Consider the following 13,648-nt stretch of genomic DNA (forward strand, 5'->3'; position numbering starts at 1 on the left):
GGGCTCTGAAGCCAGAGCCGGGTTTGAATCTCACCTCTGCAATTCAGTAGCTGTGTGACACTGGTTAAGTTTGTAACCTTTTAGAAATTTTTCTGTAAAATGACATCCTTAAAATGTCATTTGAGGAATTAGGCATAAAATTTAAAGTTCTTAGCAGAGTGCTTACTGTATAGGTAGATTGGCATCTACCTATACAGTAAGCAGCAAGTATACATTTACCATAATTATATCTTCTCTGATGATAACCTAAGTAAGTGCCTATTACAGATGATTTAATATAGAAATTGAATTACTTGTTACAATTAAAAATTATTTATTGAATTAAATTACTTAAAATAGAAATTAAAAGCATAAAGATGAAATAGGATTCCTGCCATCTCAAAAACAGGAGTTTATATCTTGGTGATTTTCTTTCCTTTTCTTTTTCTTTTTTTTTTGTTTTTTGTTTTTTGTTTTTTTTGAGATGAGTCTTCCTCTGTCACTCAGGCTGGAGTGCAGTGGCACAATCTCGGCTCACTGCAACCTCCGCCTCCCGGATTCAAGCGATTCTCCTATCTCAGCCTCCCCGAGTAGGTGGGACTACAGGCTCATGCCACCACATCCAGCTAATTTTTTTTTTTTTTTGTATTTTTAGTAGAGATGGGGTTTCACCATGTTGCCAGGCTGGTCTGTTACTCCTGACCTTATGTGTTCCGCCCACCTCAGCCTCCCAAAGTGCTGGGATTATAGGCGTGAACTGCCACACCCGGCCTTTTCTTTCCTTTTTCTCACCTTAATGTGTTTGTATATTTTCTGCATAATTGTGGTAATACTGTATATAACATCGTATAGCTTGATCACTTTATGTTAAGTGTAAGCATTTTCACAGTCATAAAAAATTCTGTATACAATTAAAAAAAATTTTTTTTTGTAGAGACAGGGTCTCTCTATGTTGCCCAGGCTGGTCTAAAACTCCTGGCCTCGAGTGATCCTCTAGTCTCCGCCTCCCAAAGTGTCAGGATTGTAGGCATGAGCCATGTGCCCAGCCACAATTATTTTTTAATGGGTACAGAGTATTCTTTCTTATGGGTGTCCTTATTTCTGGATATTGAAGGTATTTCACACTTCTTATTTTAATGATTATTATGGAATACCTTTGTTTCAAATTATTTCATAGACTAGCTTTGTAGGAGAATTACCAAGGCAGAAGCATTGAAGTTTTAATGTTCCTGTGTTAAACTGATTTCTAGAAAGGTTTTAGTAGTTTATGGTCCCACAGTATGAGAGTCTGTCTCTCATTCCATCCTGTCAAGCATGTGTATTACTGTTTTTTGAAAGGCAAAAACTGGCATTTATTTTAATTTTCAACTCTATGCTCTTCCTGAATCTGAAACTTGTTTTCTGTTTATCAGTACTTTATATTTACTTATTTTTTGTTTGTTTGTTCACATCCATTGCCTATTTGTATCTTGAGCCCACCATTTTCCTTACCTCTCTTATGAGTTCTTATGTAGTAAGACAATTACAACTTTTCTTATTTATTATAGGTATTTTCTGTTTATGAATATCTTCCTGTAATGAAAGTATCTGCTTTTTTTAGATTCATCATTTTCTGGATTTCGTGAAACAGATTTACAAGGAGCTTCCAAAAGTAGTGGTATGTTTTCCCTTTGGTTTTAATTAGTTACATTTGTTTATACTTCATTTGGGTTGGGGAAATAGTGTTTGGGGAGGGGATACTATTTTAGAATGGGGAATGTTTAGTGATGGTTAAAAGCTAGGTTGATAAGTCAGCCATTCAAAACAATAGCTTTTTTAGTTTCTCTCTTTCATGTAAGTACTTTTTTTGTACATAAAGGCAATATATTTTTATTGTCACAATTTTGGAAAAAAACTTTTCATAATTCATTTACTTGTAAGCAACCATTGACATGGAGAATTTGCTTTTGTTTTTCACTTTGTGCATTTTAAAGACGGTTGAATTTATAGGCTTGAAGACTTTTTGGGGAGGTGGTGTATATTTTTAGTGTTTTTTTAAAATTTTACCAACATTTTTTTTCGATCTCATTAACTCTTATAAGCAGTGCCACAGTATACAGGTTTGTGGAGTAGAAAAGGAAAATCTCCTCATCTCCTTCCCGCTTATTAGAAGTAAACACTCTTGCCAGAAGAACAGCTTCTTCCAGACTCGTCTTCTGGGAATCATAATTCTTTTTTTTTTTTTTTTTTTTCGGCAGGGGATGTGGGGAGACTGGGTCTCTGCCCAGGCTGGAGTAGAGTGGCGCAATCTCTGCTCACTGCAGCCTCCACCTTCTGAGTTCAAGCAGTTCTCCTGCCTCAGCCTCCCAAGTAGCTGGAATTACAGGCGTGCAGCACTCCACCCAGCTAATTTTGTAGTTTTAGTAGAGACGGGGTTTCACCATGTCTGTCAGGCTGGTCTTGAACTCCTGACCTCAGGTTATCCACCTGCCTCAGCCTCCCAGAGTGCTGGGATTATAGGGGCGAGCCACTGCAAGCAGCCTAACGATTTCTTTTTTAATCTTTAAAAAGTTTTTACCCATGCCTGTAATCCCAGCACTTTGGGAGGCTGAGGCAAGTGGATCATGAGGTCAGGAGATTGAGACCATCCTGGCTAACATGGTGAAACCCCATCTCTACTAAAAATACAAAAAAATTAGCCGGGTGTAGTGGCGGGCGCCTGTAGTCCCAGCTACTTGGGAGGCTGAGGCAGGAGAATGGTGTGAACTTGGGAGGCGGAGCTTGCCAGGAGCCAAGATCATGCCACTGCACTCACTCCAGCCTGGGCAACAAAACAAGACTCCCTCTCAAAAACAAAAACAAACAAACAAACAAAAAAAACAGTTTTTAAATTGATATAGGATAAAATTGACTCTTTGGCATTTAAAGGATTTCAGTCTGGGGAGAGTGTATAAAACTTAAAATTAGTGACTTTTAGTTGTCGCGTCCCGCCGCCTGCTCTCCTGTCAGAGCCTGAGCACTGCTTTTCATAGGCCACTGCCTTGTTGAACGTGAAATCCAAAATCCACTGAGAGTGAACGATGGCAGTGAGGTCCTGGCTTTTAAAAATGTCCTGTGTTCTGGCCAGGTGCAGTGGCTCACCCCTGCAGTCCCAGCACTTTGGGAGGCCCAGGTGGGTGGGTCACCTGATGCTGGGAGTTCGAGACCAGCCTGGCCAACATGGTGAAAAACCCAGTCTCTACTAAAAATACAAAAATTAGCCAGGCATGGTGGTGCGTGCCAGTGATCCCAACTACTTGGGAGGCTGAGGCGGGAGAATTGCTTGAACCTGGGAGGCGGAAGTTACAGGGAGCCAAGATCGTACCACTGCACTCCAGCCTGGGCGACAGAGTGAGACTCTTGTCTCGAGAAAAAAAAAAAAATGTCCTGTGTTTTGTTTGTTCACTCTTGGATCTCTATTTAGAGAGTGAAAAGTTAATCAGTGGGGACTGCCAGCCCATAGTTTCTTCCCAAGAGGGATGGAGTGCCTTCTTTCCTACCTCACTGTGGTAGGAATGTGATATGGTTTGTATTCAATCATTTATTAGCCAGGGAAAAAGGAGCAGAAAATACTTTTAGATAAGCTTTGGTCTTCCGTTGTTGAAGATGGAGAACCTGGTCCCTGTTGTGTTATCTGTATGGTCCTGTGGGAAGAGTAAACATCTAGTGGTGTGTTGGTTTAGGCTTTAAGGGGGATTGGAAAATGAATGACTGAGCCCAAATCCTGTGGAGTTGGTGCAGCATAAAAATGTAGAACATTCTATTTTTTTCCACCAAAGAGTCAGGTGTTTTTTTTGCTTTTTTTTTTTTTTGGAATGAATATTGGGTTTGACTTTAGGAAAAATATTTTTATTATTTTTATGTAGAACCGCTACTTTGAGAACCCTCAAGTGATCCCCGAGAACACAGTGCCTCCCCCAGAAATGGTTGGTATGATAACGACAATTGCTGTGAAAGTCAACCCGGAGCGTGAGGACAGCGAGACTCGAACAGTAAGTGTCTCGCTAACTGAGTTGTTTCTACCGGTGGCTCCTGTAGTTTAAGATACTGGCCTGTTAAACCATTTAAGTTTTTTCCTTTTTTTTTCCCCTTAAATACGTGGAGGCATTTAAGACAAATAAACATGTGTGCCTGGCAAAGCATCACTGGTCCTTCTCTGCAGCCTGGGAGGGGTGAAAATGACCTGTCCGGTGTCATTGATGCCAGGCTAGAAAGATGAGGTTGTTATTGAAACCCAGGATCACCCTGCTGGGAACAGCAGCAGACCAGGTGTGGGGTGTCTGTTCTGTCCCTTAGCTTTGAGTCTTTTGACATAAATAAAGTCCCTTAAACTATAGATAAAAGTGTATAGCTCAGTGACTGAGAGTGTGGGCTCTGGGACAGAGAGCTCCAGTACAATGTCCCGGCCCCACCCACTGGGGTTTTCTGACTCCAGGAAAGTTAACGAACCTGCGTTCTGACCTTATTTTTCCTCTCGTTATCTGAAAAACCTGTCTCACGGACTTTGTGAAGGTAATGCTGGCATGGTCCGCAGGTAATGTATCGTATATTTGTGGTGTCTGCCACATAGGTAACATGTTTTGAGCATTTACTATGACAGTTTTTGTGATTGAATTAATATTATCCATGTTTGTTTTGCTGAAATGGTTGTACAGAGTGTTTCAGTTTGTGCTAGGATGAACGAGAAACTTTGAATAAAGCTTTCCTCCTTTCATTGTTCTTAATTAGAAATTTGTTTTCTGAGTATCATTTCTTTGTATTTTCTTTTTTTCCTTGTCTGTTCATGTCCATTGCCTATTTGTATTTTGAGCCTAACATTTTCCTTGTTTCATGAGTCCTTATGTATTAGGGCTGTTGCACTTTTCTATTTGTAAGCATTTTCTCTTTATAAATATCTTTGAATAAAACTGCTGGGTAAATTGTACTTTGTGCTGTTCTTTTAAATAAGTAAAATCATAGGTATTTGTTTTAAAAATTTCTCAGGTGATTTGAATTTCCAAGTTTCAACATATTTTCCTGAAGCTTTTACAAATGATTATGTAGAAAATTATGAAAACCTTTAGGCTGGGCACGGCGGCACATGCCTGTAATCCCAGCACTTCAGGAGACTGAGGTGGGCAGATGACCTGAAGTCGGGAGTTTGAGACCAGCCTGGCCAACAAGGCAAAACTGCGTCTCTACTAAAACACACAAAAATTAGCTGGGCGTGGTGGTTCGTGCCTGTAATCCCAGCTGCTTGGGAGGCTGAGGCAGGAGAATTGGTTGAACCCAGGAGGTGGAGGCTGTAGTGAGCCGAGATTGTACCACTGCCCTCCAGCCTGGCAAGAGTGAGACTCCCATCTCAAAAAAAAAAAAACAAAACTAACTTTCATATTAAATTACATTAAATGATAGTTCTGCATTGTTTGTTTTTAACATAGTTTGGATCTTTCATCACAAATATTTACAAAGGGGTGTCACTGTTTTCTGTTCTCTCTCTTTCAGTGGGTGATGCTCAGTGGGCACTGGTGGGGGCTATTTTAAATGCTGCAATGGTAACCCAGCTCCTACCCATTTCTGTCTTCTAGCATTCCATCATTCCGAGGGGATCACTTTCTCTGAAAGTGTTGGCAGAATTGCCCATCATTGTTGTTTTAATGTATCAGGTATGTGTACTGCTCATTAGTCTCTCGGGTTTTGGGCTTCTTATGAGAAAATTGACATCTGGGGCAAAAAGATGTGTAGAATACACACATGCTAAATAATGTGATGATTCTTTGGTATGCCAAATTTTGTTGTCATAGCAGAGTGTAGATGTATGAAAATCTGGTATTTTTGCTTTTAGCTCTACAAACTGAACATCCACAATGTTGTTGCTGAGTTTGTGCCCTTGATCATGAACACCATTGCCATTCAGGTGTCTGCACAAGCCAGGTGAGGCGTCAGTGTAGCCAGCTGCCACGGTGCCTGGATTCCAAATAAAAATACACTTGCTGTTGTCATTCTTAAGACATGAAAATTATGAGTGATAAAATTTTGGTAAAATTATACGCACTCTTGACTTTTTGCACCTGTATTTCAGGGATGACAGTTTTAGCTATTTTTGTTCTTAATTTGGAAAGATGAGATAATAGCTCGTATTTTGGTGTGTTGTAAATTAGAAACGTTGTCAGGTGTGAGCTGTGCTCAATAACAGCTGTGGCATATCCAAACCTTGCTCATCTTCAAGTCTTTGTTCTTGCTGATTGTTCAGCTTGAGCGCTAGAATGTTCTTTACACCCTCCGTTCCCTGTCAGCCTTCATCTCCAGATAGGCTGTGTTCATCCTTTGAAGCCTCTCGGTGAAGCCTTTTCTCAAACCTAAGGATGTTCCTCCTGAGACTTGTCTTCATGCACTCTCCTGACTTGGAGCCAAACTGGCTGTGTCATTTGAGGGCAGGATCTGAGGAGGAATCCTCTTTGGCCATGGCCACGGCCGTAGTCGGGGTCTTGCACTGAGCAGATGTTACACGAATTCTTTCTGCGGATTGAGTAGACCAGCCTGGCACTGGCTTTGTGGGATTCATGTTGTAACTGCTATGGAAGGGGTTGGAGAACTGTTGGGTGTGTTCCCTTAAAACTTGTATGTTATTTGGAATTGCACGAAAAGTGTAGACACCTTTACTATTGCTGCTGTATTGCTTGGGTCTGTGTGGAAATCAATCTTTTGGGTTTAGTGATGGTTACAGGCTTTTAATTAATACTAATACCACCCGAAATTGAGAGGTAATATTTTTATTCTCTTCTTATTCAGGCAACATAAGCTTTACAACAAGGAGTTGTATGCTGACTTCATTGCTGCTCAGATTAAAACATTGTCATTTTTAGCTTACATCATCAGGATTTACCAGGTAAGGTCATTGACTCTTATGTCAGGTTTACTGAGATAGTTTACATACAATGAAAATCACCTTTTGTGGGTGTACAGTTCTAGGAATTGACAGATGTTGGCAATCATTACTAACACATCAAAATACAGTACGTTTCCATCACCCTCCAAAATTCCATTGTTATGCATTTGTTGTCAGTTTCTTCCCACCACCTCCATTCCTTGGCAAACCCACGAATTTATTTGGTCCCCATAGTTTTGTCCTTTCTAGAATGTCATATAAATAGAAATGTCCAGTGTCTGATCTCTGCAACCTTTTAAGTCTGGCTTCTTTCACTTAGCAGTAATGTTGAGATAGGACCTTGTTTTACTGATGACCTTTTGTTGCTGTGTAGTTGTCTTTGCTTGGCAGCCTTAACAAAAATCCCATAGGCTAGGTCGCTTACAGGGCAGCAGTTGTCTCACAGTTCTGAAGGCTGGAAGTTTGAGATCAAGGTTTCTGTGAGGGCTTTCTTCCTGCCTTGCAGACAGCCGTCTTCTGCTGTGTCCTCACAATGGTGAACAGAGAGGGAGAGTTCTCTCCTCCTCCTCTCACATGGCCACAGTCCTGCCAGATACCGGCTGCAGCCCCGTGACCTCACTGAACTTTCATCCCCTCCTGAATACTCTGTGTCCAGATACAGTCGCATTTGGAGTTAGGGCTTTCACATGGGAATTTTAAGAGGATGCAAATCAATCCGCAGTGGTAGAATTTCCTTGTGTGGATGTATCACGGTATGTGTTTATCCATTCACCAACTGATGAGTATTCAGATTATTTCTAATGTTTTTAAAAACAGCTTTATTATTTATTTACTTACAATTTTTTTTTTCTTTTTTTGAGACAGAGTCTTGCTCTGTCACCCAGGCTGGAGTGCAGTGGTCGGATCTCAGCTCACTGCAAGCTCTGCCTCCCAGGTTCCTGCCATTCTCCTGCCTCAGCCTCCCGAGTAGCTGGGACTACAGGAGCCCGCCACCTCGCCCGGCTAGTTTTTTGTATTTTATAGTAGAGACGGGGTTTCACCGTGTTAGCCAGGATGGTCTTGATCTCCTGACCACATGATCCACCCGTCTCGGCCTCCCAAAGTGCTGGGGTTACAGGCTTGAGCCACCGTGCCCAGCCTTACTTACTATTTTTTGACACAGAGTCTCATTCTGTTGCCCAGGCTGGAGTGCAGTGGCACAATCTCAGGTCACTGCAGCCTCTGCCTCACTGGTTCAAACTATTCTTGTGCCTCAGCCACTGGAGTAGCTGTGATTACAGGCATGCACTATCACGCCTGGCTAATTTTTGTATTTTTTGTAGAGGTGAGGTTTGGCCATGTTGCCCAGGCTGGTCTCGAACCCCTGGCCTCAAGTGATCTGCCCACCTTAGCCTCCCAAGGTGCTGGGATTATAGGCGTGAGCCAGGCCTAAAACCAGCTTTATTGAGATGTAGTTTATGTATCATAAAATTCCACCTCTTTAAGTGTACAATTAAGTAGTTTAGCCACAGATATGTATCATTACCACCATCCAATTTTAGAATAATGTCATCACCCCAAAAAGAAACCCTCTCCCATCAGCAGCCTTCCCTGACTACATGCTCTTGGCAACCATGAATGTACTTTCTGTCCTTATGGATTTGCCTGTTTCATTTTTGGCCATTATTAATAAAGCAACTATACACATTTACACGCAGATTTTTGTATGGACCTATTTGGTTCATTGACTTTTGCTGCTGTTAAAAGTTGTGTGTTGTGGCAGCTAGGTGTGAGAGAGATTGGAATTTAAAAGGCATTATCAATAAAACTGATAAAGAAGTTTTGGGTGCTTTTTTAAGGAGCCTGTGTGGTGGAGCATTATCAGTAAAACTAATGAAATTCTGGGTGCTTTTCTGAGGAGCCTGTATGGTGGATTTTTGTTTCATTTTTTTCGTGCATAGTTGTGTTCTTACTTAAATCATAAGAACTTGAAGGAAAAAATACCTTATCTCCTGTTAGTGTTTTTGAAAAGAATTCTTACATGATTGTTCTATAGTATGGAATAAATTCAGTACTCATATATATCAGTGGAATTGGATTGTAATTTATGCTTTTTGTAAGACTTTTATTTCAGAAAAATAAAAATTAAAGGCCGGGCGCAGTGGCTCAAGCCTGTAATCCCAGCACTTTGGGAGGCCGAGACGGGCGGATCACGAGGTCAGGAGATCGAGACCATCCTGGCTAACACGGTGAAACCCCGTCTCTACTAAAAAATACAAAAAACTAGCCGGGCGAGGTAGCGGGCGTCTGTAGTCCCAGCTACTCGAGAGGCTGAGGCAGGAGAATGGCGTAAACCCGGGAGGCGGAGCTTGCAGTGAGCTGAGATCCGGCCACTGCACTCCAGTCCGGGCGACAGAGCAAGACTCTGTCTCAAAAAAAAAAAAAAAAAAAAAAAATTAAAACAGGTGCTGAATTGTTTAGAATAAAAACTACTTTTGAAAGCATTTGTAACCTTTTCCCCCTTAATTTTAATGTATATAACTAGATAATGATAGCTTACATGACGAAAATGGAACATTTGGTGTAAAAAGTCTAAATTAGGTACCCCTTGACATGTTAGTCAGCTTGCGTTATCTTGGTGAGTGGCCTTCTGCTGACACCCCAAAAGAAGATTGTGATTAGAGCTGTTCTGAGTTGGCTCAAGTTGGCTCCACTGTTGTTCACAACCTACATTACTGGGATGACTGAGTAAACAAGCAATTACCTTTAAAAAATCTTACAAGCCTGGCATGGTGGCTCATGTGTATAATTCCAGCAGTCTGAGAGGCCAAGGTGGGAGGATTGCTTGAGCCCATGGGTTAGAGGCCAGCCTGGGCAACATAGCGAGACCCCATGTCTAAAAAAAAAAATGAAAATTAGTCAGGCATAGTGGTATGCACCCTTAGTCCCAGCTACTGAGGTGGGAGGATGGCGTGAGCCCAGGAAGTCGAGGCTGCAGTGAGCCTTGATCATACTACCACACTTAAGCCTGAACAGCAGAGCGAGACCTCATCTCTAAAAAATAAAAATCTTTCAGTACTTAATTGTCTTTCTGTTCAACAGTGAAAGTAAAACATGTTCACTGTTGAAAGTTGGGAAAATACAGAGAAGTACAAAGAAGGCATCCACAGTCTCACCATGTAAAAGAGACTGCTCTGTAGCTATACCTCCTTCCCGTATGGCATTGTATACATGCACACACATACCATTAAAACTTCTTGGATATTGCTGTGTAAGTAGGCCTGCTACTTTGTGAGGGTCACTTGAGTCAAGCTTAGTCTTAATGTTTTTTTTTTTTTTTTTTTTTTTGGAGACAAGAGTCTCACTCTTTCGCCCAGGCTGGAGTGCAGTGGCGTCATCTGGGCTCACTGCAACCTTCTCCTCACAGGTTCAAGCGATTTTTGTGCCTCAGCCTTCCAAGTAGCTGGGATTACAGGCATGCGCCACCACACCCAGCTAATTTTTGTATTTTTAGTAAAGATGGGGTTTCACCATGTTGGCCAGACTGGTCTCGAACTCCTGACCTCATGCGACCCACCCACCTCGGCCTCCCAAAGGTCTTACTGAATTTTTAAGAAGCTAATAACATTTTAATTTTTCTTAACACTCTCCTATCCGTGTAACTCTGTTGGTTCACTCTGTTCTTACAGGAGTTGGTGACTAAGTATTCTCAGCAGATGGTGAAAGGAATGCTCCAGTTACTTTCAAATTGTCCAGCAGAGACTGCACACCTCAGAAAGGAGCTTCTGATTGCTGCCAAACACATCCTCACCACAGAGCTGAGAAACCGTACGTCCGACCTGTCTTGTCTTGAATGCCGATGCTACAGCCGTCTTTGGGGACTCGGCTGATGTTCCATAGTTGTGTTGCGAGGTTTCCATGTATCCCTGCTTCCTTCATTGCTGTCTTGGGTTTGTTCTTTCCCCTCTTTTCTCTCCTTCTCTGCCTCCCTGTATTAGTCTGTTTCCACGCTGCTGATAAAGACATACCCGAGACTGGGCATTTACCAAAAAAAGGTTTAATGGACTTACAGTTCCACATGGCTGGGGAGGCCTCACAGTCATGGCAGAAAGCAAGGAGGAGCAAGTCACACCTTAGTGGATGGTGGTAGGCAAAGAAAGAGCTTGTGCAGAGAAACTCCCGTTTTTAAAACCATCAGATCTCAGCCAGGCGCGGTTCTCATGTCTCAGCCTCCCAAGTAGCTGGAATTACAGGCACCCACCACCATGCCTGGTTGTTTTATTTTTAGTAGAGGGGATTTCACCGTGTTGACCAGACTGGTCTCGAACTCCTGACCTCAAGTGATGTGCCCTCCTCAGCCTTCCAAAGTGCTGGGACAGGTGTGACCCTCAATGGCTATGAGCTGGTGGAAAGTGTGCTTTATTTGACTTACTGCAGCTGGCTTTGTGTCAGGTTTATTGCAGAACCTGTACACCCTTTGGGATCATTGTATTAATAGAGCTCCCCAGGGCAAGTGTGGACATGCTGTCGCTGCCCCATCTGCATATCCTCAGAAGCCTGAATTGTCCCTGAGTGGTGACCGGCTGTTTCTATAGAACCCTGGTTAGGTTCAGGCCTGCAAGGGCGCAGAGAGTAAGTTTAGGGGTGGTTCCACCTGCAGGAATAGAGCAAGAGAGGAACCCCGGCGGGGATTCTGGTGAGCATCATCCAGGGAATCGGGAACCGTAACCTGGGACTCATACCTGTGAGAACATTGTAAAAATGCCTGGACCTTTGTGATTTATATAGAGAAACATTCTTAGGTCTTCTCAGTATGCTTCAGGGTAGTAAAGGAGCATTTAAGAGATCCCGTTCTCTTCTCCAAACTGGTTGGGAGGGTGGTGGCAATGTTTAAGGACGGTGGGATGTGCCCACGGTTAAGTGCCAGAGGTGAAATCTCTGCCTGGGGACTCCAAGCTGATTTATTCTTAATTTGATCTCTGACCCTGAACATGACCCTGACTGCATCTTTGACAGCAGGTGGCTGGTGTGGCCTAGTAGAGCTGCTGTGTTAGACTGAAATAGCATTTGTGCCTTTCTGGTCTCCTCTCTGTCCCTTTTCAGGCCTGGGTTGCATATCAGACTGCGGGCTAGCTACTTTTGAAAGCACTATAAAGTAATTTAATGTGTAATTGGTTTTTTTAGTGATTTGTGCAATGGATGTTTGTCTTCTAGAGTTCATTCCTTGCATGGACAAGCTGTTTGATGAATCCATACTAATTGGCTCAGGATATACTGCCCGAGAGACTCTAAGGTACGAGATTAAACCAGTAATATCTGATTGGTTAAATGTCAGGAACATCAGTTACTGGCACTTCATGTTACACGTGTTTCAGTGAACACAGGCTGTTGGGCCTTGACACACCTGTTAGGTTTACGACTGCAGGATTTTTGTTTTTGTTTTATTTATTTATTTATTTATTTTGAGGCTCAGTCTCACTCTGTCACCTAGCCTGGAGTGTAGGGGTGCAAACTCGACTCACTGCAACCTTTGCCTCCTGGGTTCAAGCAATTCTCCCTGCCTCAGCTGCCCGAGTAGCTGGGATTACAGGTGCCTACCACCACACCTGGCTAATTTTTATATTTTTAGTAGAGATGGGGTTTCACCATGTTGGCCAGGCTGGTCTTAAACTCCTGACCTCGGGTGATCTGCCTGCCTCAGCCTCCAAGTGCTGGGATTACAGGTGTGAGCCACTGTGCCCAGCCAAGAATTGCAGGATTTTTGGAAAGCCCTTAGATTACTTTTTGTTCTTTAGCTTAAAGGAAGAAATCAGAGTAATCATCTTGATTTAAATTTTAGGTAAAACTTTATCTGACTTTATTACTGTTTTTTGCTTTTTGTATAATGCATCTTTTTTCGTTAAAAAATTTTTTTTTGTGATAACCTACCTGGAAGATAGAAGGGAAGAAAACCTTTTGGTCCTGCACAGGGAGATGGAGTAATGTTGCTAATATCTTAATGTATGTCCGTATAATCTTTGTTTCTTACACTTAAAAAAAAAAAAAAGTAGTTGTGTCCAGGCACAGTGGCTCACGCCTATAATCCCAGCACCTTGGGAGCCCGAGGTGGGCGGATCACCTGAGGTCGGGAGTTTGAGACCAGCCTGACCAACATGAAGAAACCCCGTCTCTACTAAAAATACAAAATTAGCCGGGTGTGGTGGCGCATGCCTGTAATCCCAGCTAATCGGGAGGCTGAGGCAGGGGAATTGCTTGAACCCAGGAGGTAGAGGTTGTGGTGAGCCGAGGTCACGCCATTGCAATCCAGCCTGGGCAATAAAAGCGAAACTCTGTCTCAAAAAAAAAAAAAGTGATAATGGTTACTATTTCTAAAGCATAAAATTAACATTTAATCATCTTTACATTATAAAATGGATCAATATTTGTCATATTTTGCTTCCAGTGAGGAAGGTGTGATGGATCTTTTGAAAAATGTTTAGGATCCTTTGAATATGATACAGTTTTTTCACTGTTTTCTGTAGACAATGTTGTTATAAAATAGACATTTTTTGTAACTTGGGGTTGAACCTGCTTAGAATTGGATGTTAGATTATGTTACTCCTGCTCGAAGCCCTCCAGTAGCTTTCTGTTGTCCTTAGACAAAACCCAAACTCTTGACCATAGCATTTGAGTCTCAGTGTGATTTGGCTCTGTCCACCTGTTCTACATCTTGTGTTGGTCCTTCCTCTCTGACTTGCTGCGGCCACACTGGCTCCTGCAGCTCCCCTCCCCAACCTGCTGCAGCACGCCACCCCATACAGCTCC

At 42.4% G+C, this 13,648-nt stretch overlaps 1 protein-coding gene across 13 annotated transcripts in view; it reads left to right on the forward strand.

The window, feature by feature from the left end:
• TRRAP (transformation/transcription domain associated protein) overlaps positions 1–13,648 on the forward strand; it is a 134,880-nt gene that overhangs the window by 15,702 nt on the left and 105,530 nt on the right. For all 13 annotated transcript variants that reach the window (XM_023192015.1, XM_023192017.1, XM_023192008.1 and 10 more), the window contains 7 exons: positions 1,580–1,636; positions 3,864–3,989; positions 5,565–5,642; positions 5,822–5,910; positions 6,769–6,865; positions 10,534–10,672; positions 12,059–12,137. In XM_023192015.1, the coding sequence (XP_023047783.1) occupies positions 1,580–1,636; positions 3,864–3,989; positions 5,565–5,642; positions 5,822–5,910; positions 6,769–6,865; positions 10,534–10,672; positions 12,059–12,137 (665 nt within the window). The remainder of the gene's footprint in view (positions 1–1,579; positions 1,637–3,863; positions 3,990–5,564; positions 5,643–5,821; positions 5,911–6,768; positions 6,866–10,533; positions 10,673–12,058; positions 12,138–13,648) is intronic.

Source organism: Piliocolobus tephrosceles, chromosome 8, assembly GCF_002776525.5.
Source record: "Piliocolobus tephrosceles isolate RC106 chromosome 8, ASM277652v3, whole genome shotgun sequence".
Lineage (NCBI taxonomy): Eukaryota > Metazoa > Chordata > Mammalia > Primates > Cercopithecidae > Piliocolobus > Piliocolobus tephrosceles.